The 27,949-nt window shown below is 38.9% G+C and overlaps 1 protein-coding gene across 5 annotated transcripts in view; it reads left to right on the top strand.

Moving 5' to 3' along the window:
• SCAMP1 (secretory carrier membrane protein 1) overlaps window positions 1-27,949 on the top strand; it is a 150,793-nt gene that overhangs the window by 5,517 nt on the left and 117,327 nt on the right. For 3 of the 5 annotated variants that reach the window (XM_061430045.1, XM_061430044.1, XM_061430043.1), the window contains exon 2: window positions 24,978-25,055. The exons of the other annotated variants lie outside the window; for them this stretch is intronic. In XM_061430045.1, the coding sequence (XP_061286029.1) occupies window positions 24,978-25,055 (78 nt within the window). The remainder of the gene's footprint in view (window positions 1-24,977; window positions 25,056-27,949) is intronic. 5 annotated transcript variants of the gene reach the window in all.

The raw sequence follows: 27,949 nt of genomic DNA on the forward strand, positions 1-27,949 counted from the left end.
AGGATAACGTGAGTAGAATTCCCACCATATGGAGGAGGAGTGGGAGGCACATCCCCAGCGCTGGTAAGATGTGTGTGCATCCTCGTCGTGTCTGACTCTCTGTGACCCGTGGACTGCAGCCTGCCAGGCTCCTCTGTCCGTGGGATTTCCCAGGCAAGAATCCTGGGGTGGGCTGCCATTGCCTTCTCCAGGGGATCTTCCCTAGCAGGGATCGAACCTGCGTCTCCTGCATTAGCAGGCAGATTCTTTACCACTGAGCCACCTTCGAAGCCCACTGGTGTGAATAGCAAGTATGAAATCGAGCCTGGCTCATTAGTTGGGGTCCCCTGCTTTGGGGGCAATGCATGTTCTTTGATTGGGGCCCATTTCTGTTACTTTGGAAATATTTCCTAATCTTTTATCTTCTTCTGCTTGTGGCTCTACCCTTTAAGAAGCCCTTCTTTTCTGTAAATTATCCATTTGTGACTGAGTAGTATTTTTCAATCTGCTTCCTTCTCATTGACAATTAGGAGTCCAAAAAAACTCTCTTCAATTTGAAATTGTTTCTTTTAGTCCAGGCCGGTACAACTCTCTTGACAATTTTGTTCCTCTTGTTGTTCATTTGCTCAGTTGTGTCCAACTCTGCGACTGCAACCCCACGGACTGCAACATGCCAGGCCTCAGTGTCCTCACCGTCTCCTGGAGCCTGATCAAACCCATGTCCATTGAGTCGGTGACGCCGTCCAACCATCTCATCTTCTGTCGTCCCCTTCTCCTCCCGCCTTCAGTCTTTCCCAGCATCAGGGTCTTTTGTAATGACTTGGCCGTTTGCATCAGGTGGCCACAAGTACTGGAACTTCAGCTTCTTCATCAGTCCTTCCGATGAATATTCAAGATTGGTTTCCTTTAGAATGGACTGGTTTGATCTCCTTGTAGTCCAAGGGACTCTCAAGAGTGTTCTCTAGCACCTCAGTTAAAAAGCATCCATTCTTCAGTGCTCAGCCTTCTTTATGGTCCAACTGTCACATCCATACATGACTACTGAAAAAATCATAACTTTGACTATATGGACCTTTGTCAGCAAAGTAATGTCTCTGCTTTTTAATATGCTGTCTCAGTTGGTCATAGCTTTTCTTCAAGGAGCAAGCGTTTTTTAATTTCATGGCTGCAGTCACCATCTGAAGTGATTTTGGGGCCCAAGAGAAAAAAGTCTGTCACTGTTTCCACTGTTTCCCCATCTATTTGCCATGAAGTGATGGGACTGGATGCCATGATCTTAGTTTTTTGAATGTTGATTTTTAAGTCAGCTTTTTCACTCTCCTCTTTCATTTTCATCAAGAGGCTCTTTAGTTCCTCTTTGCTTTCTGCCATAAGGGTGGTGTCATCTGCATATCTGAGGTTATTGATATTTCTCCCAGCAGTCTTGATTTCAGCTTGTACTTCCTCTAGCCCAGCATTTCTCATGATGTACTATGCATATAAGTTAAATAAGCAGGGTGACAATATACAGCCTGACGTACTCCTTTCCCAATTTGGGACCATTTCGTTGTTCCATATCCGATTTTAACTGTTGGTTCTTGACCTGCGTACAGATTTCTCAGGAGGCAGGTAAGGTGATCTGGTATTCCTATCTCTTGAAGAATTTTTCACAGTTTGTTGTGATCCACATAAAGTCTAAGTCAGTGAAGCAGAATTACATGTTTTTCTGGAATTCTCTTGCTTTTTCGATGGTCCAGTGGATGCTGGCAATTTGATCTCTGGTTCCTCTGCCTTTTCTAAATCCAGCTTGAACATCTGGAAGTTCTTGGTTCATGTACTGTTGATGTCTGGCTTGGAGAATTTTGAGCATTACTTTGCTAATGTGTGAAATGAGCACAATTGTGCGGTAGTTTGAACATTCTTTGACAGTACCTTTCTTTGGGATTGGAATGAAAACTGACCTTTCCCAGTCCTGTGGCTGCTGCTGAGTTTTCCAAATTTGCTGGCATATTGAGTGCAGCACTTTCACAGCATCATCTTTGAGGATTTGAAATAGCTCAGTTGGAATTCTGTCACCTCCACTAGCTTTGTTGGTAGTAAAGCTTCCTAAGACCCCTGTAACTTCACACTCCAGGATGTCTGGCTCTAGGTGAGTGATCACACCATCATGGTTATCTGGGTCATGAAGACCTTTTTTATATAGTTCTTCTGTGTATTCTTGCTACCTCTTCTTAATATCTTCTGCTTCTGTTAGGTCCCTACTGTTTCTGGCCTTTACTGTGCACATATTTACATGAAATGTTCCTTTGGTATCTCTAATTTTCTTAAAGAGATCGCTTGTCTTTCCCATCCTTTTGTTTTCCTATATTTCTTTTCATTGTTGTGTTAGGAAGGCTTTCTTATCTCTCCTTGCTATTCTTTGGAACTCTGCATTCAGATAGGTATATCTTTCCTTTTCTCCTTTGCCTCTAACTTCTCTTCTTTTCTCAACCATTTGTAAGTCCTCCTCAGACAACCAGTTTGCCTTTTTCATTTGTTTTTCTTGGGAATGGTTTTGATCACTGTCTGCTGTACAGTTTTACCAACCTCTGGCTATAGTTCTTCAGGCACTCTGTCTATCAGATCTAATATCTTGTTCATTTTATACAAATTCAAACTATCCTTTAAAACACATCCATAATTCTTTTTGAGACAGTCTTATTTATTTAGGGTAGAGTGTCAGGGTGCTATGGATCAATACTCTAAAGATATGTGGAAGCCTTTTGTCTAGATTGAGTGTCTCCTACCGCCAGTGAAAGCTTTCAAGCTGCTAGGGTGGGTGGGGTATCTGTCACAATAACTAAATGACGAAACTAGTGTTTGAATATGTTTTGTAATATTTTGGTCCTTGCTTTTAACAATAGTTGTAACAGAAAATGTGATTGTGAGAATTTTTAAATATAAACTGTTCTTTTGCTGATGTTGCCTCCCACCAAAAGGTCTTTTGGAGTATATTTAATATTTTAGTAGTGTTGAATGAAGATCCAGGAAATTTACTGGGTATTTTCTTAATATGAATCACAGTGTTAGGTGGTTCTTGAAAAATATATATTGGATTAATGAAGTTAGTTACCAGTTCTTAAAAGTGAGTCTACAATGTTCTGTTTTTGTCCATCCAATGGGTATTGCTTTTAGTTTCAAGTACATGTTTAAAGAGTGGTTTGAGCAAGATAGGTTGTGCCTAGGACAAAGTCAGAATGACCATGCGTATGGAATTAAGTCCTCGGAAGAATTATGTAAGTTTATTCAATGGGTTTAGTCTATAGAAGACTAAAGGGAAATTTGAGATATATAGATACTTGAAGGATTCTTAGTTGGTTGAGTGAATAAATTTGTTCTTGCTTCAGAAAAAAGGCCAAATGGCAGAGTTTATGTGAAAATAGATTTAGTCCTAACCTAAAGATGTAAAAAAAATAAAAAATCTATTAGAATAGTCTGACAATGGTTTTTAGATATGGAGTTCCTTAGCACTTGAAGGAATTCTTGCAGAATTTGAATGACTTATCACAGGTGCTAAGGCAGAGATTTTCGTGTTTTGAGTTTTTTTCCCCCCCCTCATTTTAAAAGTCTCTGTTACATTTTTATACACTTATGGACCATTTGTGAATGCATAAATTCTTTCATGTTTTAATATATCGGATATCAGAATTGAGTCTGGTCAGCTCAGAGAAGAGGGTTTAAGTTCTAGGATGCTATTATGCTCTGTGTCCCAGCATGTACCGAGGGAGCAGCCTGAAGTGACTGCTTCCGCCCAGGCTGTCATCTCCTTTATTGCGTGATGCTTGCCATGCTGGCGGTAGCTGACTGATCTTATCAAAGGCTCAGCAGAAGCAGGTCTTTGGGCTGATCAGGAACAGATAAGAGCTCTTGGTCCAAAGATTTTGCCCCAACAAGAACAGTGATAGTTAACTGAACTTTTTCTCTTACGAACATGAACTGAGAGCACAGAGAAAAAGTTACAGAATAAAGTAGTGGGGATAACTATGGAAAGACATGAGAAGAGAGCCAGATTATCTTAATCATGAAGCACCGGAGTAGGAATCATATGACCAGGGCTTCTGAGGTCATTTTCTAGAACTGCAGTCCTTATTAGAGCTGCTCTTGAACCACAAGAGATATTGCCATGTTTTGAAGAATTCCAGCCTTTGTGAAACATGGAATCTTTCTTTGTATGCAGAATCCGTTTTTTTTCGAGCAGAATTGCTTACAGGTAAATGCAAAGTAACATCTTCTAACCAAAATCATGATTGAATCAAGCCTATATCTAGACTGAGTACAGATATAAATGATAGAATACGGGTTGTCATGATACAGTTAAAGTTGTACTTAGTTTTTGGTGATAATGAAAATTCAGACACTATGAGGTGTTTTTAAATTCCAAGAAGGAAATTTCCCAATGTTTCATAGGTGTGGAATGTAAAAGACAATGTGGAGGTTGGCTGGATTTGACTTTGTACCAAATCCCCTTCCCTGTGCAAGGAATGCCACAAGAAGTCCTCGTAAACGTGTGCAGAGAGCAATCCAGTAATCTCTCTGGCATTTGGCTTTGGGTGCTTGTAAGAATTAGTAATGCCAGTTCATCAGTTGATGGATATTTGAGTTGTTTCTACCTTTTGAGTATTATGAATAATGCTGCTATAAACATCTGTGTACAAGTTTTTGTTTGAACATTTGTATTAATTTTCTTGGGTGTATACCTGGGAGTAGAATCTCTGGGGCTTTGGTAAATATATTGAATCCTTTGAGGAATAGCCAGACAGTTTTTCAAAGTGGCTGCACCATTTCGTATATATTGCTGCCTGCAGTGTATGAGGATTCCACTTTCCCTATGTCCTAATCATCACTTGTTACCTGTTAATAATTCTAGCCATCCTAGTGAATGTGAAGAATCTCATTTTGGTTTTGACTTGCATCTTGTCATATAATGTTGAATTTATTTTTATGTGCTTATTGGCCATTTGTATAACATCTTTGGAGAAATGTCTATTCATATCCTTTGCCTATTTCAAAATTTGGTTGTCTTTCATTGAATTGTAAGAGACTTTTAAAAAATATATTCTGGATTTAAGTTCTTTATGCAGATAAATGATTTACAAGTGTTTTCTCCCATTTTGTTGGTTACTTTTTTGTTAATGTTCTTTGAAGCACAAAAGTTCTAAATTCTGATTAAGTCCAAGTTATCTATAGATTCTTTGTTTTGATATTGTATCTAAGAGTCCTTTGTCAGACCTCAGGTCGTGAACATTTATCCCAGTTTTCTTTAAGCAGTTTTATAGTTTTAGCTCTTATGTTTAGCTTTCTGATGGATTTTGTGTTAATTTTTGTGTAGGGTGTAAAGTAAGGTTCAACTTCACTGTTTTGAATGTGGATATCCGGTTATTCCAACACCATTTGTTGAACAGACTGTTCCTTCCCCTTTGAATGAGCTTGGCACCCTTGTTGTAAACTTTATTCATAATCTATGTTTTTGCAAAAGAAATGAAGTATTTTTGTTAAAAAGCCCTTCATATTTCATGCAAAATGGCTCCCAAGAACCTGCTGAAGTCCTGAGAGAGAGAGAGAGAGAGAGAGAGAGAGAGAGAGAGTGTGTGTGTGTATATGTGTATATCTATTAGCTTGCTAATCTTCCCAAATCAATAGAGCTAGTGTTGCAACTGTTTCTAATCTCTGCTTGTTTCAAAACTTAAAAAAAGTATAATAATGAGTTTAATGCTTGTTTTTGGAATGTAATTATGAATACATCAGTATTACCAACTTGATACTTTTTTTTCTTTATAAGAGACTTCTGTTTATTTTACAGGGTACAGATGAATTACTGAATTTTTTTTTATCAGCAAAACTGTTAGAACCTCTTAAAAGAATAAAGCACGGAATAAGTGTAAATTATAAATGTGTTGTGCATTTTGAGTATCGCTGAGATCAAACACTGACTTTTGGTGAGATCAAACTAGGAAGAAAGGATTTGTGATAGGTATATATTGATAATTTTAACTTGATTGTTAATAGAAGAAAAATAAATTAGACATTTGAAAGCAATGATTTAGTATATGTAGCTGTTAAAGATTTTTGCTTATCAAACAGTGCATATCATACGAACAGTATATACTCAACGAGTATTGGATGTTTCTTTGTTCAAGAGAAATAAGCAAAGGTAGAGTTATACATATGCTGTTGGCAGTCCTTTTGTCTGCAAGAGTCCTCCAGTGCTGGTTAGAATTCTCATACAGTGATGTGGGGTATATGTGGGGAGTGGTAGGTGATAGGAAAAGAGGATCAAGAATATGGGCCAGTCATGGCTGGGGCCGGCATACTAGCAGAAATTTACTGTTTTCCCCAAGTAGTTTATGCTTGTTTTAGCTTGATTTAGCCAGTCTTGTGGTTTTATTTATGGCCTACCATGCCTAATTTTTGGCATCTCAAGTAGTCATAAATTTTAGTGAATTGCTTACAAGTAAGGGGCATATTATAAAAGTGTAATTAATGTATTCCCTAAACTTCAAAGAAGTGTTACATGCTTTTTCTACTTGATTAAAAAAAATGTATGGAAATGTTTATATTTGAATCTCAGGGGAGCTTAACCACCATTTAGAGTTGAGTTCGTAAGAAAATGTTCCTTGAGCTGTATGTATTGCAGGCAAATATTTATGTGTTCTTACCCCAGCGCTGGGGGCTTAGAGGAAGGAGTTAGTGAAATCTACAGAGGTGGTCCAGGGAGTAGGTAAAAGGGTGGCATTGGAGCCAGGCAGCCTGAATTTGCTTGTCCACCTCCTAGCTAGGTGACCTCAGGCAAATTGCTTAATTTTTCTGCTTTCCATATTTACTTGATTTTTTTTTTTTTACACTTCTTATAGTTACAGGAGTTTGCTTTTGAATTAAGACAAAGATACGCTCTTAAAATAACAGATAAATGAACTAAATAATGGTGCAAGTTTCTCTTTGGTTGCAACACGTGATTATTTATTCTTCTCCTTTATTTTATCCCTAAATTGCCTATATTTTCTAAGGCAGACTCTAATTTTTATTAACTTTTAAACTTTTGGTATTAACAGAAATAGCAACAAAAACAAAACATAGAAATTACTGGTTGTCTTACAAAGCATGGGAATTTGAGAAGCTATTATGTATCACAACTTGACCTGAGAATAATAATGAGAGTTCATTTTATTTTTATGACAAATTACCTTGTGGTGCAAACTTTGTTTAAATGGTGAAAAGTTGTAAACTTGGTTGTTTAATGTTGATTTTTAAAAAGGATATCTATTTTTTTTATTATTATATTTGAGGCTAAGTAGTTTTTAAAGTTGTGATTATGATTACCTTTTGAAGTCATGGGAAGCTGGCAGGATGAATCCCTGGTGTCACAGTTGGAATGCTGAACCTTTTCTCCCCATGGATATGTTGTTGTAGATTTGATTTGCTGGTCTGAAGAGCTTAACCACTAAGTTAGTAAGAGTAGGTTATTTATTTAGCCAGAATTCGTTTAAGAAAATGTTCCTTACAACATGTATATTTTCTGTGGTAAAGCTACACTTGAAAGTTGACTGCCTATGTGTGTGTGCTCAGTTGCTAAGTCGTGTCTGACTATGTGACCCCATGGACCCCATGGACTGTAGCCCACCAGGTTCCTCTGTCCATGGCAGTCTCCAGGCAAGAATACTGGAGTGGGTTGCCGTTTCCTTCTCAATGACTGCCTGTAATATGACCAAACTACTGAGACATTTAAACATTTGTTCATGGGTATTTGCTGGCCACATTTAGTGGTAATTGTTTTGCTATTTCAGTATTTAATATGAATGACAGAAAACTCATTAATCTTGGTGCAGAACCAGTATATATGACAAAACAAACTTTTTTTGGTGCGAAAACCTCTTGAGAGTCTATTGAAAATAAGGGGTGTCATCCCGTCCTTAGGATGTCAGTGCAGTGGCTCATTCTTTAGTGCTCATTTGAGTCCGCAAGTCAGTTGAACAAATATGATCAAATATTTTCCTGGTTTTTGCCATCATCCTTTTTCTTTTTATGTCTGTATACTTTAGTGCATTTTTGATGGGCATCTAGCTCTTTTAGCTACCCAGTTTCTCAAATTTATAAGAAATTTTCATGATTCCAAAGAGCAGGATGCTAAAATAAAGTATCCAGTTAGTAAGTACGCAAACTCTGGTATCATTGTAGTCTCTGAGAGCCAGATCTCCTACCCAATCTTTTTCACTTCTTTCCTAATGAGTGTTTCTGTAGTTAATAAGGGCACTGAGTGATTTGGTATTTAGATTTTGAAGACGTGGATTTTTTTAAAAGGCTTGCTGCTTATTTATGGCTGTGCTGGCTCTTCTTTTCCATGTGTGCGTGCTCTAGTTGCAGTGATCTGGAGCTTCTCTTCATTGTGGCACGTGGCCTCGCATTTCAGTGGCTTCTCTTGTGATGCTGAGAACAGGCCCTGGGACACGTGGCCTTCAGTAGTTGCGGTGTGTGGACTCAGTAGTTATGGTGCAAGGGCTTGATTGCCCCCCAGCTTGTGGGACCTTCCCGGACCAGGGATTGAACCCATGTCCCCTGCATTGCTCGGTGGATTTTTAACCACTAGACCACCAGGAAAGCCCTGCATATGGATCTATAGCTGGTTGGCACCATTTCTTCCAAGAAATGTTACAACTGATTATCTTCTTAAAAACAACTTTGAGATATAATTAATGTACCATGAAGAAGTGAAGTGAAGTTCCTCAGTCCAGTCCGACTCTTTGCGACCCCATGGACTGTAGCCCACCAGGCTCCCCCATCCATGGGATTCTCCAGGCAAAAACACTGGAGTGGGTTGCCATTTCTTTCTCCAGGGGATCTTCCCGACCCAGGGATCAAATCCAGGTCTCCCACATTGCAGGCAGATGCTTTAACCTCTGAGCCACCAGGGAAGCTGTACCATACTGTTAACCAATTTAATGGGTACAATTTAATGATTTTTAGTGTATTCACAGTTGTGTGGCATCACTATCAATTTTAGAACATTTTCATCACTCTGAAAAGAAATCTCATGACCTTTCACAGTCATTACCCATTTCCCTCCCAACTTCTCCAGCACTAGGCAGCCACTAATATTCTCTCTGGACATTTCATATAAATGGAATTGTAAAAAATGTAGTCTTTTATGACTGGCAGTCTTTTATGACTGACAGTATCATGTGTTTAAGTTTTATTCATATTGTAGCATGTATCAGAAATTCATTTGTTTTTATTGTCAAATTATAATTCCATTGCATGGATATACTACATTTTATTTGTACATTCATCGGTTGATATAAGTTTGGCTTGTTTCCACTTTTGGCTGGTAGGAATCATGCTGCTGTGAATATTTGTACAAGTTTTTCTGTGGATATATGGATATGTGTTCCAAAGAATAGCAAGGACATAAGAAAGCCTTCCTAAGTCAACAGTGCAAAGAAATAGAGGAAAACAATAGAATGGGAAAGACTAGAGATCTCTTCAAGAAAATTAGAGATACAAAGGAAACATTTCATGCAGAGATGGGCTCAATAAAGGACAGAAATGGTATAGACCTAACAGAAGCAGAGATGTTAAGAAGAGGTGACAAGAATACACAGAAGAACTATACGAAAGAGATTTTCCTGACTCAGATAACCACAATGGTGTGATCACTCACCTAGAGCCAGACATCCTGGAATGTGAAGTCAAGTGGGCCTTAGGAAGCATCACTGTGAACAAAGCTAGTAGAAGTGATGGAATTTCAGTTGAGCTCTTTCAAATCCTGAAAGATGATGCTGTGAAAGTGCTGCACTCAATATGCCAGCAAATTTGGAAAACTCAGCAGTAGCCACAGGACTGAAAAAGGTCAGTTTTCATTCTAATCCCAAAGAAAGTGTCAAAGAATGTTCAAACTACTGCACAATTGCACTCATTTCACACACTAGGAAAGTAATGCTCAAAATTCTCCAAGCTAGGCTTCAGTAGTACGTGAACTGAGAAACTTCCAGACATTCAAGCTGGATTTAGAAAAGACAGAAGAACTAGAGATCAAATTGCCAACATCCATTGGATCATAGAAGAAGTAAGAGAATTCCAGAAAAACATCTACTTCTGCTTCGTTGGCTTCTACATTGCTTCATCTATATCTGCTTCCTTTGACTGTGTGGATTACAACAAACTGTGGAAAATTCTTCAAGAGATGGGAATACCAGACCACTTTACCTGCCTCCTGAGAAATCTGTATGCAAGACAAGAAACAACAGTTAGAACTGGACATGGAACAACAGACTGGTTCCAAATTGGGTAAGGAGTACGGCAAGGCTATATATTGTCACCCTGCTTATTTAACTTACATGCAGAGTACATCATGCGAAATGCTGGGCTGGATGAAGCACAAGCTGGAATCAAGATTGCTGGGAGAAATATCAGTAACCTCAGATATTGCAGATGACACCACTCGTATGGCAGAAAGCAAAGAGGAACTAAAGAGCCTCTTGATGAAAGTGAAAGAGGAGAGTGAAAAAGTTGGCTTAAAACTCAGCATTCAAAAAACTAAGATCATGGCATCCAGTCCCATCACTTCATGGCAAATAGATGGGGAAACAATGAAAACAGTGATAAGACTTTATTATCTCCGGGTCCAAAATCACTTCACATGGTTGACTGTAGCCATGAAATTAAAAGACAACTGTTCCTTGGAAGAAAAGGAACCTAGACCAACCTAGAGAGCATATTAAAAAGCAGTGACATTACTTTGCCAACAAAGGTCCATCTAGTCAAAGCTATGGTTTTTCTAGTAGTTATGTATGGTGTGAGAGTTGGACTATAAAGAAAGCTGTGCTTGTTTAGTTGCTCAGTTGTGTTGGACTCTTTGCGAGTCTGACACACATGGACTGCAGGCCACCAGACTCCTCTGTCCATCGGGATTCTCTGGGCAAGACTATTGGAGTGGGTTGCCATGCCTTCCCCCAGGGGATCCTCCCAACTCAAGGATTGAACCCAGGTCTTCTGTACTGCAGACTGATTCTTTACCATCTGAGACACCAGGGACCTTGGCGCCAAAGAACTGATACATTTAAACTGTGGTATTAGAGAAGACTCTTGAGAGTCTGTTGGACTTCAAGGAGATCCAACCAGTCCATCCTAAAGGAAATCAGTCCTAAATATTCATTGGAAGGGCTGATGCTGAGGCTGAAGCTCCAATACTTTGGCCACCTGATGTGAAGAACTGTCTCATTTGAAAAGACCCTGATGCTGAGAAAGATTCAAGGCAGGAGAATAGGGGGCTGACAGAGGACGAAATGGCTGGATGGCATCACTGACTCGATGGACATGAGTTTGAGTGAACTCCGGGAGTAGGTGATGGACAGGGAGGCCTGGCGTGCTGCAGTCCATGGGGTCGCAAAGAGACACAACTGAGCGACTGAACGGAACTGATGGATATGTACCTAGGAGTCAAATTGCCTGGTTATTTGCTAATTGCCAAGCTATTTTACTAAATGGCTGTACCATTTTACATTCTTACTGTGGAGTATGAGGATTCTAGTTTCTTTCTTTTTTCTCTTTAACTTCCTTTTTTTAAACATCCTTGCCAATGCTTTCTTTTTTATTGTAGTCATTCTAGTAGTGTGAAGTGGTATCTCATTATGACTTGCATTTCCCTAATAGTAATGTTGAGTGACTTTTCATGTACTTAGTGGCCATTTGTATAGTTTCTTTAGAAAAATGTCTATTTGGATCCTTTGCCCATTTAAAAATTGTCTTTTTGAGATAAAGTTTTAAAATATATTCTAGATACAAATCACTTATCAAATATAGGTGAAAATTTTCTTCCATTTTGTAGGGTTTTTTTTTTTTTTTTAAACTTTTTTGATTTACTTTTCAGCAGGAAAGTTTTAAATCTTAATGAAGCCTAATTGTATATTTTTTTGTTGTTGCTTGTGGTTTGGGTGTTATATCTCAGAAATCATTGTCTAATCCAAGGTCATGAAAATTCTCTTCTGTGTTTTCTTCTAAGAGTTTTATAATTTTAGTGCATGTATTTAGGCTTTGGTTCATTTTAAGTTAATTTTTGTATATAGTTAAAGGTATCAGTTGTATATTTAAAGTTACTTAACTGTTTTAATTCTTAGGGATTTATTATAGATGTAGAATATTTTGATATTATCCAAGTTTTTAGTGCTTTACTGTGGTCTAAAAAGTCATTTGTTTAGGTTTCTTGCCACTGATCTATCTTTAGACATACTCTCTTCTTTTGACTAGCTTTCATATAGCTCATGTAGTGCAGACATGATGCCACATAATAAATACAGAATTTGGAGTTCGGGCACCCTTTACTTGAGTGACATCTCATAGCATTTGTCAATAAAGCTTCTAATTCTTCTGCCAGTGGATTATTTTCTATGATTTTGGTTAGATGGTTCATGTGACTGAGTGGATCCAATGGCATAATTTTAAAAGCAAACATATTCTCAGTCTTTTTTTTTCTTTTAATTTTTTTTTTAACTGAGAATTTTTGTTTCAGGGAAGAGCCAATCAGCAATGTTGTGCTACTTTCAGGTGAACAGAGAAGGGACTCAGACACACATACACATTATTTTCAATATTTATCAATCATTATATTTAAATTGTAGCATTTGCCAGTTTGATCAGGTCTTTATAGTTACCTAAAGTTTTTATGTAATTGCTGTGACTATATTAGAGAATAAAGTGTTTCAAATTCAGTTGTTTTCAAGAGATTTTTATCATTGAAGATGGAATAAGAGTGGATAATTTAGCCAAAAATATATGGAGTGCTGAAAGTGAATTAGACACCGCGATAGACACTGTACTATTACCAGGAATACAAAGTTGGAGAAGTCACTAATGTCAAGGATCCACACTTGAGTTGGGAGACATAATGTGCTTTGGCATAGTCAATAAAGCAGAAATAGATGTTTCTCTGGAACTCTCTTCCTTTTTCTATGATCCAGAAGATGATGGCAATTTGATCTCTAGTTCCTCTGCCTTCTCTAAATCCACCTTGAACATCTGGAAGTTCATGGTTCGTGTACTGTTGAAGCCTGGCTTGGAGAATTTTGAGCATTACTTTACTAGCGTGTGAGATGAGTGCAATTGTGCAGTAGTTTGAGCATTCTTTGGCATTGCCTTTCTTTGGGATTGAAATGAAAACTGACCTTTTCCAGTCCTGTGGCCACTGCGGAGTTTTCCAAATTTGCTGGCATGTTGAGTGCAGCACTTTCACAGCATCATCTTCCAGGATTTGAAATAGCTCAACTGGAATTCCATCATCTTCACTAGCTTTGTTCGTAGTGATGCTTCCTAAGGCCCATTTGACTTCACAGTCCAGGATGTCTAGCTCTAGGTGAGTGATCATACCATTGTGGTTATCTGGGTTATGAAGATCTTTTTTGTACAGTTCTTCTGTGTATTCTTGCCACCTCTTCTTAATATCTTCTGCTTCTGTTAGGTCCATACCATTTGTCTTTTATTGTGCCCATCTTTGTATCTCTAATTTTCTTGAAGAGATCTCTAGTCTTTCCCATTCTATTGTTTCAAGTTTAGTTAGGAATTAAAGAACTTGATGAACACTGTTCCCTTAATGACTTTAGTAAGGATAATGTGAGAAGGTTTCTGTTAGTTCCTGCTCAGAATGTTGTTGACAGTATAAAATAGAACAAAGAAAACAACACATCTCTTAATTTCATTTTGACTGTGGACTTCCCAGGTGGTACTAGCAGTAGAGAACCTGCCTGCCAGTGCAGGAGTTGGAAGAGACATGGGTTCAATCCCTGGGTTGGGAAGATCCCTTGAAGAACGGCATGGCGACCGACTCCACTATTCTTGCCTGGAGAATCCCATGGACAGAGGAACCTGATGGGCTACAGTCCATGGGGTCACAAAGTGACTTAGCATGCACATGTGGATTAAGAAATAGTTCTGGATTAAGAACTAGTTTCTTGCATTCTATATTATTTAAGTCCCTTTTTGTTCAGTTGCTTAGTCATGTCTGACTCTTTGTGACCCCGTAGACTGCAGTAGGCCAGGCTTCCCTATCCTTCACTGTCTCCCAGAGTTTGCTCAGACTTATGTCCATTGAGTCGATGATGCCATTCAACCATCTCATCGTTTCCATACACCATTAATTATCCAGATGAAATTTTCACTAAATTATATTAGTCTGGGAGATAGTGAAGGACAGGGAAGCCTGTCATGCTGACGTCAATGGAGTTGCAAAGAGGAACATGACTGAGTGACTACACAACGAATATTATATTCAGAAATAATGTTTCCAAACCATTCTTCCTTTAGAATATAGAGGGGCTAGAAAATGAAATGATATTTTTGGCACTTAATGCTAGTGTTAACATGGACAAAAAGTGCAGTTTAAAGTTTTGGTTTTTAACTTTTAATTTGCATTTATGAGGTATATTTGCTTGGATGTGTTTGCTTCAATTGTTTCTAATTTATTGAGGAGCGGCTTGGTCTATAAAAATGAGTTTTGAATCTCAAGTTTAAGATTTTCATGAGTGACAGTGAAAATGAATATTAACTTTTCACTATCATGATTTATTGAATAATTCCCAGTGATTATTAAGCACTCCTTATAATGAGTTATAAAAGTTTTGCTAAATGTTGTTTTAAAGTTTTGCTGAGATTTTTAATGACTTCTCTCATAGTACTGATAATTCTTCCTCCTCACGCTCAGTGTCTTTTAAATTCGTATGATTCCAATAGCTCTGAGAAGTATAGAGTAGGAAAAAATAATTTTACTCTCTGAAGGTAGCACCTCTTACAGCCCCTAGCTTGGGCATTTCTTATTTAATCAAGTTACCTAGTCCAGTGTGTAATATTGATTGGATTAGGTAGAGTTTATGGAGCAATGCAGTATTTAATTCAGCCCTTTTCTTTTGAGGACATATTTGAAACACCAATTTGTATACTTTATTAGATTTTCTTCTAAAAACTTGGTCTTTGGAGTGAGATTTGAAATTGAATCCTTGACCCCATCACTTGTTAGCCATATGATTTTGGGCAAATTACTTAAATATCTCTGAGCTAGTATTCTCAGCAGTGAAAGAAAGGATATAGAATGAAAGTCATAGGGTTGTGTTCTGGGGATTACATGAGATAATTAAAGAGTCTGAAAGTGAAAGTGAAGTGGCTCAGTCATGTCCAACTCTTTGTGACCCATGGACCATAGCCTACCAGGATCCTCTGTCCATGGGATTTTCCAAGCAAGAGTACTGGAGTGGGGTGCCATTTCCTTCTCCATGGTATCTTCCTGACCCAGGGATCGAACCTGGGTCTCCCGCGTCGTAGGCAGACGCTTTACAGTCTGAGCCACCAGGAAAGTCCTATTAAAGAGTCTGTTGCTGCTGCTGCTGCTGCTAAGTCGCTTCACTTGTGTCCGACTCTGTGTGACCCCGGAGACGGCAGCCCACCAGGCTCCCCCATCCCTGGGATTCTCCAGGCAAGAACACTGGAGTGGGTTGCCATTTCCTTCTCCAATGCATGAAAGTGAACGTGAAGTCACTCAGTCGTGTCAGACTCTTCAGTTCAGTCGCTCAGTTGTGTCCAACTCTTTGTGACCCCATGAATTGCAGCACGCCAGGCCTCCCTGTCCATCACCAACTCCTGGAGTTCACTCAGACTCATGTCCATTGACTCAGTGATGGCATCCAGCCATCTCATCCTCTGTCATCCCCTTCTCCTCCTGCCCCCAATCCCTCCCAGCATCAGAGTCTTTTCCAATGAGTCAACTCTTCGCATGAGGTGGCCAGAGTACTGGAGTTTCAGCTTTAGCATCATTCCTTCCAAAGAAATCCCAGGGCCGATCTCCTTCAGAATGGACTGGTTGGATCTCCTTGCAGTCCAAGGGACTCTCAAGAGTCTTCTCCAACACCACAGTTCAAAAGCATCAATTCTTCGGTGCTCAGCCTTCTTCACAGTCCAACTCTCACATCCATACATGACCACTGGAAAAACCATAGCCTTGACTAGACAGACCTTTGTTGGCAAAGTAATGTCTCTGCTTTTGAATATGCTATCTAGGTTGGTCATAACTTTCCTTCCAAGGAGTAAGCGTCTTTTAGTTTCATGGCTGCAGTCACCATCTGCAGTGATTTTGGAGCCCCCAAAAATAAAGTCTGACACTGTTTCCTCTGTTTCCCCATCTATTTCCCATTAAGTGATGGGATCGGATGCCATGATCTTTATTTTCTGAATGTTGAGCTTTAAGCCAACTTTTTCGCTCTCCACTTTCACTTTCATCAAGAGGCTTTTTAGTTCCTCTTTACTTTCTGCCATAAGGGTGGTGTCATCTGCATATCTGAGGTTATTGATATTTTTCCCAGCAATCTTGATTCCAGCTTGTGTTTCTTCCAGTCCAGCGTATCTCATGATGTACTCTGCATATAAGTTAAATAAGCAGGGTGACAGTATACAGCCTTGACGTACTCCTTTTCCTATTTGGAACCAGTCTGTTCCATGTCCAGTTCTAACTGTTGCTTCCTGACCTGCATATAGGTTTCTCAAGAGGCAGGTCAGGTGGTCTGGTATTCCCATCTCTGACAGAATGTGGTCCACTGGAGAAGGGAATGGCAAACCACTTCAGTATTGTTGCCTTGAGAACCCCATGAACAGTATGAAAAGGCAAAATGATAGGATACTGAAAGAGGAACTCCCCAGGTCAGTAGGTGCCCAATATGCTACTGGAGATCATTGGAGAAATAATTCAAGAAAGAATGAAGGGATGGAGCCAAAGCAAAAAGAATACCCAGCTGTGGATGTGACTGGTGATAGAAGCAAGGTCCAATGCTGTAAAGAGCAATATTGCATAGGAACCTGCAATGTCAGGTCCATGAATCAAGGCAAATTGGAAGTGGTCAAACAAGAGATGGCAAGAGTGAATGTTGACATTCTAGGAATCAGCGAACTGAAATGGACTGGAATGGGTGAATTTAACTCAGATGGCCATTATATCTACTACTGCAGGCAGGAATCCCTCAGAAGAAATGGAGTGGCCATCATGGTCAACAAGAGAGTCTGAAATGCAGTACTTGGATGCAATCTCAAAAACGACAGAATGATCTCTGTTCGTTTCCAAGGCAAACCATTCAATATCACAGTAATCCAAGTCTATGCCCCAACCAGTAATGCTGAAGATCTGAAGTTGAATGGTTCTATGAAGACCTACAAGACCTTTTAGAACTAACACCCAAAAAAGATGTCCTTTTCATTATAGGGGACTGGAATGCAAAAGTAGGAAGTCAAGAATCACCTGGAGTAACAGGCAAATTTGGCCTTGGAATACGGAATGAAGCAGGGCAAAGACTAATAGAGTTTTGCCAAGAAAATGCACTGGTCATAGCAAACACCCTCTTCCAACAACACAAGAGAAGACTCTATACATGGACATCACTAGATGGTGAACACCGAAATCAGATTGATTATGTTCTTTGCAACCAAAGATGGAGAAGCTCTATACAGTCAACAAAAACAAGACCAGGAGCTGACTGTGGCTCAGATCATGAACTCCTTATTACCAAATTCAGACTTAAATTGAAGAAAGTAGGGAAAACCACTAGACCATTCAGGTATGACCTAAATCAAATCCCTTATGATTATACAGTGGAAGTGAGAAATAGATTTAAGGGCCTAGATCTGATAGATAGAGTCCGACTCTTAGTCCTGTGCTAAACCAGATGAATTCTTTCTCGCTCCTTCAGTCCGTCTTTGCTTTAGTCTTCTTCAGTTTCCCATAGGTTTCCTTGATAGAATTGTAAATATTAATTTTTTCAAAATTATTAAATATATTCAAATTATTGTCTTCTGGTAGCTCATGAAGTGTGAGGACAGTGAAAAAGCATGTTGGAAGTCTGCTGCTGTGTTGTATAAAAACATTAGCTTGAGAAACTTCTGATATGGTCTCTTACCATTTTTTATAATTTCGAAAAACTTCAAGGAAATTTAGTTTTAAATCTGAGTTTATTGCTTTCCTTTTTGTGACATAATTGAATTTTCCCAAATGAATGAAAGTGAAAATTTAGCCATTCTTGAATAAATTATAATGACTAGATCAGCACTGTTCAGTTGGAATATTATTTGGGCCACATGTGTAATTTAAAATTTTGTAGAAGGTATATGAGAAGAAATCAGGTGGAATTAGTTTTAATAATATATTTTATTTAACTTCATATGTACAAAATCTCTTTCAACATATAATTGACCTAACAATTGTTAATGATATTTTACATTGTTTTGTGCTTCAAAATCAGAAATATCACGTGTTTTATACTTTGAGCACATTTCAGTTTGGACTAGATACATTTCAAGAGATACATGTGGCTAGTGGCCACTACATTATATGACATAGGTCTAGGTAAATAAAATGTAATATTACAACAATAGTGGGCTTTAGCTGTGTGTGATAGAACGTCAATAGTTATCGCTGGTTTAAAGCTTGTCTTTATGTTGTAGCAGTCACTTATGTGGATGGTGAAAATTTACCCATATTTGCAATCTCGGTCCCATAAATGATTTCACCAGTTATTCATTTTTCATTCCCAAAGACTTGTAAGTTTTCATAGGCCTAAAATATGCTCTTAGATGATTGAGAGAGTAAACCGAATTTAGTATACATTTGTTCTCTTCACATTCATAAAATCTGTAGGTGTGACATGAGCAAGTTTGTATTTTGAGAAGCTCCTCTTGGTTCACTGTGAAGAGATTGGAGAAGGTGTGACAAGGCGGAGAGATAGTGGGAAGGCTATTGCAGTTTACAGCCCCTGATGGGAGGGTGTGTGGGTGGGAGATAAGATAGAAAGAAGGGGGCTTATAGTAGTAGCTTGAGGGTGACTGAAGAAATGGTTTTGTTTTTCTTTGCTTGTGTGCATTTTAAAGATGATTGAGACTTAAAGTGTAGATGTGAGGTGTCCTGTTGAGAAGAAGAAGATGAACATATGAGAGAAAAGGATAACTGATAGGGTAATCCAGAGAAAAGATGGGAAGAGATGAAACTTGTATATAAAGATATATATTTTTTTTGCATAGGTTTTGTCAAGTTGCCTTAAACTTTACAACTGTGGGAAATATCTGTCACTGAGAAAATCAAAGGATAAATTAAAGACTAGAGTTGTATTCTCCTCCATCTCCTTAGAAGGGAGAGAAAAGGTGAAATTAGAATTAAAATAAGAAGTGATAGAGAGCTGACTTGTGGTGCCAAGGGGGTGGGGGTTGGGAGAGGGATGGAGTGGGAGACTGGGGTTAGCAGATGTAAGCTGTTGTATTTGTAGTTCAGTCGCTAAGTTGTGTCCAGCTCTTTATGACTCTGGATTGCAGCACCGCCAGACTCCCCTGCCCTTCAGCATCTGCTCGAGTCTGCTCAGATTCGTGTCTGTTGAGTTGGTGATGCTAGCTAACCATCTCATCCTCTGCCACCCCCTTCTCTTTAGCTTCCAGTCTTTTCCAGCATCAGGGTCTTTTCTATTAAATATGGAATGGATAAACACCAAGGTTCTACTGTATAGCACTGGAAACTAAATCCTATGCTAAACCATGGTGGAAAAGAATATACATATGTGTGTGTAACTAGATCACTTTGCTCTACAGAAGTTGACACAACATTGTGAATCAACTTCAATTAAAAAAAAGTGATTTAGCAGCAGTTTGGATCAATAAGTATGTTTGAGACCAGAATGTATACTTGGCATCAGTAAATGGTAATACTTATTTAAAACTTTCTCACTCAGAAGATTTTATTTAAATATAAAATCTTAATGAAAGTAAACTGTTTTTATGTAAAGTTTTAATAGAACACAAAATGGCCAAGACCATTGGTTCCACCTGTGCTGGTTTTAAGGCATGGAGACATGCTCAGGTTACCTCAGGTGATGGAGGATTTTTGTTTGGATTCTGAGGGAAGGAGGCCCAACACAGTCAGTGTCTGCTGTTGGGATGAGACAGTTTCTGGGAGATCACATGGTGTCTCCTCAATCCACAGTCCCTGCCCTTGACCTCCCTCCTGCCAACCCGTGGAAACCCTTTTCACACAAAATCAGTAGTTAAAAGACATACAAGAATTGAGCTTCACGGATTTGAGTGAAGTTAGGAAGCTGATCTCTGCCAGACTTTTTTGTCTCTTCTGCCTCTCTGAGGTATCTTCCTTTTTTCTTCTTCCTGTGGTCTTCCTGGGGGTCTGTAGGAATGTGTGAAGACTTCTCTAACACCAGTCATTCCTCATCAGCTAGAAGAACAGCAATTCTGTTGCCACATTTTTGCTTTAGTGGCTCATTGGCAACTCTAGTAAATGCCATTCCCCTTGGCTGCTGAACCTGACTCCCCTTTTTCTGGTCACCTTCTTATGACTTTGCTTCTGTCTGTCATTATACTGTGACTAGTGTCAGCTTCTCCTGCTAATACCATCTTTATGTCTCATTCAAGTGCCTCAACAGACAAGCCCTCATTGAATTGATTAGTTAATATCCAAGCAGAATCACTTCTGTAGGGGTCTGCCGGGCTCCCTCATGTCTGGTTCTAAAAGTGGCTGCCGTTGGCACAGAGGCCAATTCTTCGTCCTTTGGCATGCCGCTAAGCTACTGGGGGCACATGGCATAGTGACTGGGTGGAGGACTCCACCTTCTGCTTTCCTCAGAAGGTGGCTGTGGACGGTTTTTGGCCTATTCATTACATAGGACGCTCTTTACTTACTTTCTTGATACCACAGTTAATAAAAGATGGAGCACTTTTTTATTTGACTCTTCTTTTCTTGTTGGTAATAATGATAACAGCCTAAGCTGTCACTCAGGTGTTGTCCATGTGCAGGGACTGTATCAGTCATTTTACACGCAGTAGTTCATGAACTATGTGATACGTCTTACTGATGAGAAAACTGAGTCACATTGAAATGTGAAGTGCCTTGTTTAGTGCTTACATCTTTTCACTAGTAGGGTGGGGAGGGTTAAATATAGGCAGTTAGCTTTCCAAACAACCAAGACTTAAAGTCTAGCATAACATTTCAGAGCTTCAACTGACCAGGGCGATCATATATCATATTTCTCCTATTTTATGTATGAGACGAGAGTTTAGGTGACTTGCTTAAGTATGCAGAGGCAAACTGCATTCAGTTCATTTCCAGTGAACTGAGTTTCCAAATCCTAGATGAGTCCTCTTTCTGCTTTTAAACAAGTACCTAAGATACAGAAACTTTTGAGTGTTAATCAGGAAACCCAAACTTATTAAGTGTTAGCAGATATAGTAAGTGCATACATAATGTGTGTTATACACAATCATCCCTGGAGTCTTTTGTGTTTTTAGACTATTATTTAGCTTGAGGATGATATATATACTGAAAAGACACTGAGGTTGATTACTCACAAGAAATGTGTATTGAAGAAACTATTACCATTATTTTTGGCCGCACCGTGTGGCATGTGGGATCTCACTTCCACAACCCGGGACTGAACCTGTACCCCCTGTGGTGAAAGTGTGGAGCCTTACCGCCAGGGAGGTCCCAAAGAAACTGTTACTGATTTAATGTCCCTATGACTAGCTGAAGGTGAAAGGATTTTCTTGCCAGGTTTTAATTTTCCGGTGAGGTTATATGTGGCAGTGATTGAGACGGTCCAACGTGAAGCATGATGGAGGAAATCAGTTGAAATTCAGTGAAGGTGCACTCCCCCAGTCAGTTCAGTCGCTCAGTTGTGTCCGACTCTTTGCGACCCCATGGACTGCAGCCCGCCAGGCTTCCCTGTCCATCACCAACTCCCGGAGCCTACTCAAACTCATCTCCATCATGTCGGTGATGCCATCCAACCATCTCATCCTCTGTTGTCCCCTTTTCCTCCCGCCTTCAGTCTTTCCCAGCATCAGGGTCTTTTCCAGTGAGTTGATTCTTCACATCAGGTGGCCAACGTATTGGAGTTTCAGCTTCAGCATCAGTCCTTCCAATGAACACCCAGGACTGATCTCCTTTAGGACTGACTGGTTGGATCTCCTTGCAGTCCAAGGGACTCTCAAGAGTCTTCTCCAGCACCACAGTTCAAAAGCATCAATTCTTCAGCACTCAGCTTTCTTTATACTCCAACTCTCACATCCATACATGACTACTGAAAAAACTATAGCCTTGACTAGACAGACCTTTGTTGGCAAAGTAATGTCTCTGCTTTTTAATACTGAAGAACATGCTGTCTAGGTTGGTCATAACTTTCCTTCCAAGGAGTAAGTGTCTTTTAATTTCATGGCTGCATTCACCATCTGCAGTGATTTTGGAGCCCCCCAAAATAAAGTCAGCCACTGTTTCCACTGTTTCCCCATCTATTTGCCATGAAGTGATGGGACTGGATGCCATGATCTTAGTTTTCTGAATGTTGAGCTTTAAGCCAACTTTTTCACTCTCCTCTTTCACTTTCAAGAGGCTCTTTAGTTCCTCTTCACTTTCTGCCATAAGGGTGGTGTCATCTGCATATCTGAAGTTATTGATATTTCTCCCGGCAGTCTTGATTCCAGCTTGTGCTTCATCCAGCCCAGCGTTTCTCATGATGTACTCTGCATATAAGTTAAATAAGCAGGATGACAATATACAGCCTTGACGTACTCCTTTTCCTATTTGGAACCAGTCAGTTGTTCCGTGTCCAGTTCTAACTGTTGCTTCCTGACCTGCATACAGGTTTCTCAAGAAGCAGGTCAGGTAGTCTGGTATTCCCAACTCTTTCAGAATTTTCCACAGTTTCTTGTGATCCACATAGTCAAAGGCTTTGGCATAGTCAATAAAGCAGAGATAGATGTTTTTCTGGAACTCTTTTGCTTTTTCCGTGATCCAGCGGATGTTGGCAATTTGATCTCTGGTTCCTCTGCCTTTTCTAAAACCAGCTTGAACATCTGGAAGTTCATGGATCACATATTGCTGAAGCCTGGCTTGGAGAACTTTGAGCATTACTTTCCTAGCGTGTGAGATGAGTGCAATTGTGCGGTAGTTTGAGCATTCTTTGGCATTGCCTTTCTTCGGGATTGGAATGAAAACTGACCTTTTCCAGTCCTGTGGCCGCTGCTGAGTTTTCCAAATTTGCTGGCGTATTGAGTGTAGCACTTTCACAGCATCATAAAAACCTGTTTACTGATTTCTTGTATTCAAAGATGTCACAGTCTAATTTGGGGAAAAAAGACTTGCCTGAAGTTCATCATGGTTCAGTGAAATAAATGCTCATGGAGGTAAATACCAAGTTATGTGGAAACATTGAGATTGCGACGGAGTGACTGGGTTATTAGGCAGGTATCAGGAAGATTACTGGTTAGCATATGAGGTAGTCTTCGGGTTGAGTCTTTAAGGAAGAGGAGGAGATTGCCAGGCTGACTGTGCCTGGAAGAGTATTACTGCATGAGGAAGCAATGCCAAGGAAGCACATGGTGTCTGAGGACTCAGGTCACCTGGTTTTGTGGTGGATGGTGGTGGGCTGGGCCTCATGACTGCAGCTGGACCATCCAGATTCACTAGGTCTCCACTTTTTGACCCTGAACCCACTTCCAAATTTTAAGCACAGCAATGTCAACTTGATCAAAAATTGTATCAGAATATTCATGTTTCTTTTTTTTTCTTAATTCCACCCCCCGAAGCATACATCCACTCTTGATAATCTTTCTAGTCATTTTTTAAATAAACTTGGGGGGGAAACCCTGAGAATTAGAGGGATTTCATTTCCTCCTTCCCATTTTATTGTTGAGCAAACCTAAAGCCTTTACTTTTCATTTGTGCTGTACTTTTAATTTATCTTTACCACTTGCTTATTGCCAAGTGTGAGGCTTTTTATGCAGTAGCTTGTTTTGTTTGGTTAAGAGAAAAGGACTGGCAAGGTGAGAATGGTTGTAAGAATTGATAAAGCTGGAAGGTAGGCGGAGGCTAGTTCAGATAGTCAGAAGCCTTGTGTCTCATTTTGAGGAAGCTGTATTTTATAGTTGAGAGTCTCTAAAAGTCTGAAATGGATAAGGGGCGGAGCGGAGGGATTGGAGGAGGGGAATGAGAAGATCAGCTTTACATTTTTGAAAGGTAATTTTGGCTTTGTTGAGGAAGATGGATTAGAGAAGGAACAGTGTAGACAAGGGAGCGGTGGTCCCTACCAGCAGCATCACCTGGGAATTTGTTAGAACTGCAGATTCTCAGGTCCCACCCCAGACATATTGAGTCAGAACCTCTGGGAGTAGGGTGCAGCAGTGTGTGTTTCATTTGATTCTGATGAATGCGAAAGTTTAACTAACGTGATGTAAAGGCTGATGAGGCTGTACATTATGGTTTGCATTTGCCTTTCATGTTAATTATGTAGTCAATTTTGTTGAGATGTTCATTATATTAGTATCTTACATTTCACAATCAAGAGGAATAGAATAACTAGGATTTTGTGATTCAGTTATTTATATGAAAGCCTAATATTAAGATTTGAAAAGTTGGGATAGTGTGGTGATAATACTTGGAAAAGGGAGGCAGTCTAGGATCATGTGGAACAGTATAAACTACAGTCATAGAGAAACACTTTGTAGAATAAAAGGAGTAAGAGGGGCTTAATCTTGAGTACTCTAGGTGTTGCCTGTATGTGACACTGATTTGTACTGTGGTGCTTAAATCTGCAGTAGGGAACACTGAAGACATTGTTTTCAAGAAAAGGGGGACATGAACTCTTTGTGGAGCCCAAAGGAAGGGATGGATTTACTCAAGATTTGCTAAGATGCAATTGGTTCCACACAACTGTTAAGAGGTGGTCTATTTTTGTTCTTTAAATAATAGCAGTTGATTTGCATCTAACCTAGTTTTCATTTCTTTTTGTTTGAGGGTGTGAGGGCTGTGGGTTTAAATTTCAACTTTGTGGAAATGGGACTGAGTAAATCTGATAATCTTCTTTATTTTCCCTGTTAGCTTAGCTGGGTGACCAAACATACAGATAAAGCAAATGCTTTGTAAATATTAATGTATCTTAAAGGATAAGTAACCTTTTTTTCTCCTTTGAATTTTATTCCAGGACCCATCAGTTACACAAGTGACAAGAAATGTCCCACCAGGACTTGATGAATACAACCCATTCTCAGATTCTAGAACAGTAAGACTATTCTTAATTGGACTACTTTTAAATATTAAAATGGAAATTAAATGGGATTTATATCTCAGTTATGGTTTCTTTTAAGTTGATTGTTAAATTTATATAAAACAAGCTGTTAGTGTTTTATTTAGAATTTAGCAAGTTCTCTTTTTTAAAAAAAAGGAATATTCCAAGTAATTGAAAATACCATGATGGTTCTACAAATTGCTAATAACCCCTCTAATATGTTATATTGCTACAGTTTTTTAAACAGGGGAGATTTTTTGCTATCCATGTTGTTTTCATGGTAATACAGGGTGATGTTTTCTTACAGAGATGTTTGTACAGAACTGTACCATTAATATTTGTATGATTGTCATCTGAATTAGGTGATTCTGAATAAGACTAGCCTTCTTCTCTGGTCAACTAGAATCTCTGGAACTTTATCTGGCCTAGAAACATAATCTTCTCAAAATGAAGTCTTGGTTTATAAAATGAAGGAGTATGGACAAATCCGTCAAGGACGGGGTTCTCTACCTTTAATGCATGTTAAAAGCAGCTGGGCAACTTTATTACAGTGTCTGTTAGGGCCCTAATCCCTCATAAGGCAGCTTTTTGTTTTTCCTTTCATCCTTTAGATAATTTTATTGTGAGCCAGTTTTGAGGACTACTGAAGATAGGTTGAGAATTCTCTCTCAAAAATTCTCTGGCAAATAATTTTGTCTCCTGTATTTGAGCCTTTAGCTTAAATATCACACTCATGAGGCCCTTAGTTTTAAACATTGTTAGCTCCTGAAATTTTAGTCATCCTGATATTAAAGGTATTGAAGTTCTTCAGTTCCGTGCTTGCATTTACATGTCAGCATAAGGATGCTTAATTGATCATCTCTTCCTGAAGATCATATTTTTCATAATCTAGAAAATAATCCTGGAAGATCATATAGGGTTTTGCTTGGAAATATCTTCATGGTTTATTAACTTTTTAGTTTTAGGAAGAAGTTTGTGCAAGATAAAAGCCCTAAAATAAGGGTGAACTTTTAAATTTCACTGTATTTCGAAGTCCTCATTTATTTTAACAGCCTCTGTTTAGCAACTGCAACCCAGGCTGAGATCATTAAGTTTTCACTGAGCATGTCAGTTTCATACTGAACCCTGTGAAATGACCAACAAGTTGACCAGTGTTGACATGTAAAGATAGCAATGTCGTATGGCACAGCCTTATAGAAAACTGTGAAAAAGTACGAGATTGCAACTTGGTAGGAGTTGAAGAAAAAGAGCCTGGTATATTTTATTCTACTATATGTAATTCTTCTAACATGATTTCTGGAGGGTAGAGATTTGAATGACTGTTAAAGTTTGCTGGTGATGAATAAAGAGAGATTTTTATATACTTTTTGGGAAGATTTTACTAGCAATAAATATGTTTAACCTTTTTACAGTAGTAGTTTTAGATTATTCTTTGTGGTAATGTTAATAGTAGTGTTCTTCAACAAGTTGTCTACTTTGTGCCCTCTGCTTTTACCTGTATTATCAAATTCTTATGACAACATTGAACATGGATATTTTCTGTTTCCTTTCACTGATAAAGAAACTGAAACACCAGTCATCTAGTTAGTAAGTGGCAGAACTGGTTTACGTAACTCATCTTTTTTTTTTTGTAAAGCTTTTGCCTTTTCCATTTTGCTCCTGCTGTCTTTAGAGGCAGATGCCTAAGAAGGCAAGCACCCCACTCCAGTGCTCTTGCCTGGAAAATCCCATGGACGGAGGAGCCTGGTGGGCTGCAGTCCATGGGGTCGCAAAGAGTCGGACACGACTGAGCGACTTGACTTTCACTTTTCACTTTATGCATTGGAGAAGGAAATGGCAACCCACTCCAGTGTTCTTGCCTGGAGAATCCCAGGGACGGCGGAGCCTGGTGGGCTGCCGTCTATGGGGTCGCACAGAATCGGATATGACTGAAGCGACTTAGCAGCAGCAGCAGCAGCCTAAGAAATAGCAGGTATAGTCTTGGTCATGGAAATTTTCTCACCTAATTGGGATTTTAAAAAATTACACAAAGAAGATATATCCAGGAAAAAAAATATAAATTATGATTTTAAATGTTTGAGACTTTACAGTCAAGGAAAGATTTTCTGAAAGAATAGCTAGGCAATAATGAACAGCCAACTTACAATGAAACTTCTCTTAGATTTTATGAGCAATGATACAGTGTCAGAACCAGGAAAATTATTGATGTAAGAGCACTGATGCATTTTGCACTGAACTTTTTACATTGGGGAAAACACAGGTAAAATAATTTAAAATTTCAGAGTTCTTTTGTTTCATAAGGTATGATTTTAGAAATTTGTTTCCCCTCCTTTTCTGCAGCTGTGACTATTTTCTAAGACAGAGCAGGTGTACTTGGATAATTGGATTAAGTGATATTTTAGAACTCCAAATACTATTTTAGTGGATTGTTGTTATCCATATTTGTCGTAGAAAAATATTTGTGACAGGGAAGCAATCTTCTAGATTGTTGCATAAGGGTGTGGTGAACTACTTGAGGTCTAGTAGGAAGATCCTTTAGCAGAATTAGTGTATAGCTTTGTTAAGACTTTAGAAAGTTCCTTTCTTTCTTATTTTTCTTTTTAGGTTTCCTTTTATATATAATTTTCTGTTTGAGTGGAAATTTTAAGGAAAGTAACAAATATTTAAATAATTTTAATAATTTATATATTAATTCATAAAATACCATGTAATTTTTAGACTGAGGGTTGGCAGGATACTGTAAATGTGGTAGTCTGAATTGAGATGTGCTATGAAGTGGAGGATAGTCTTTGGTTATGAAATAATTTTTTTTGTTTGAACTCAAAATGCAGTTTACCTCTGGTATTATGTTGAGCATGATGGGTTCCCTGGCTTACCCTCTAAAACTT

The sequence above is a fragment of the Bos javanicus genome, chromosome 10, assembly GCF_032452875.1.
Source record: "Bos javanicus breed banteng chromosome 10, ARS-OSU_banteng_1.0, whole genome shotgun sequence".
Classification (NCBI taxonomy): domain Eukaryota; kingdom Metazoa; phylum Chordata; class Mammalia; order Artiodactyla; family Bovidae; genus Bos; species Bos javanicus.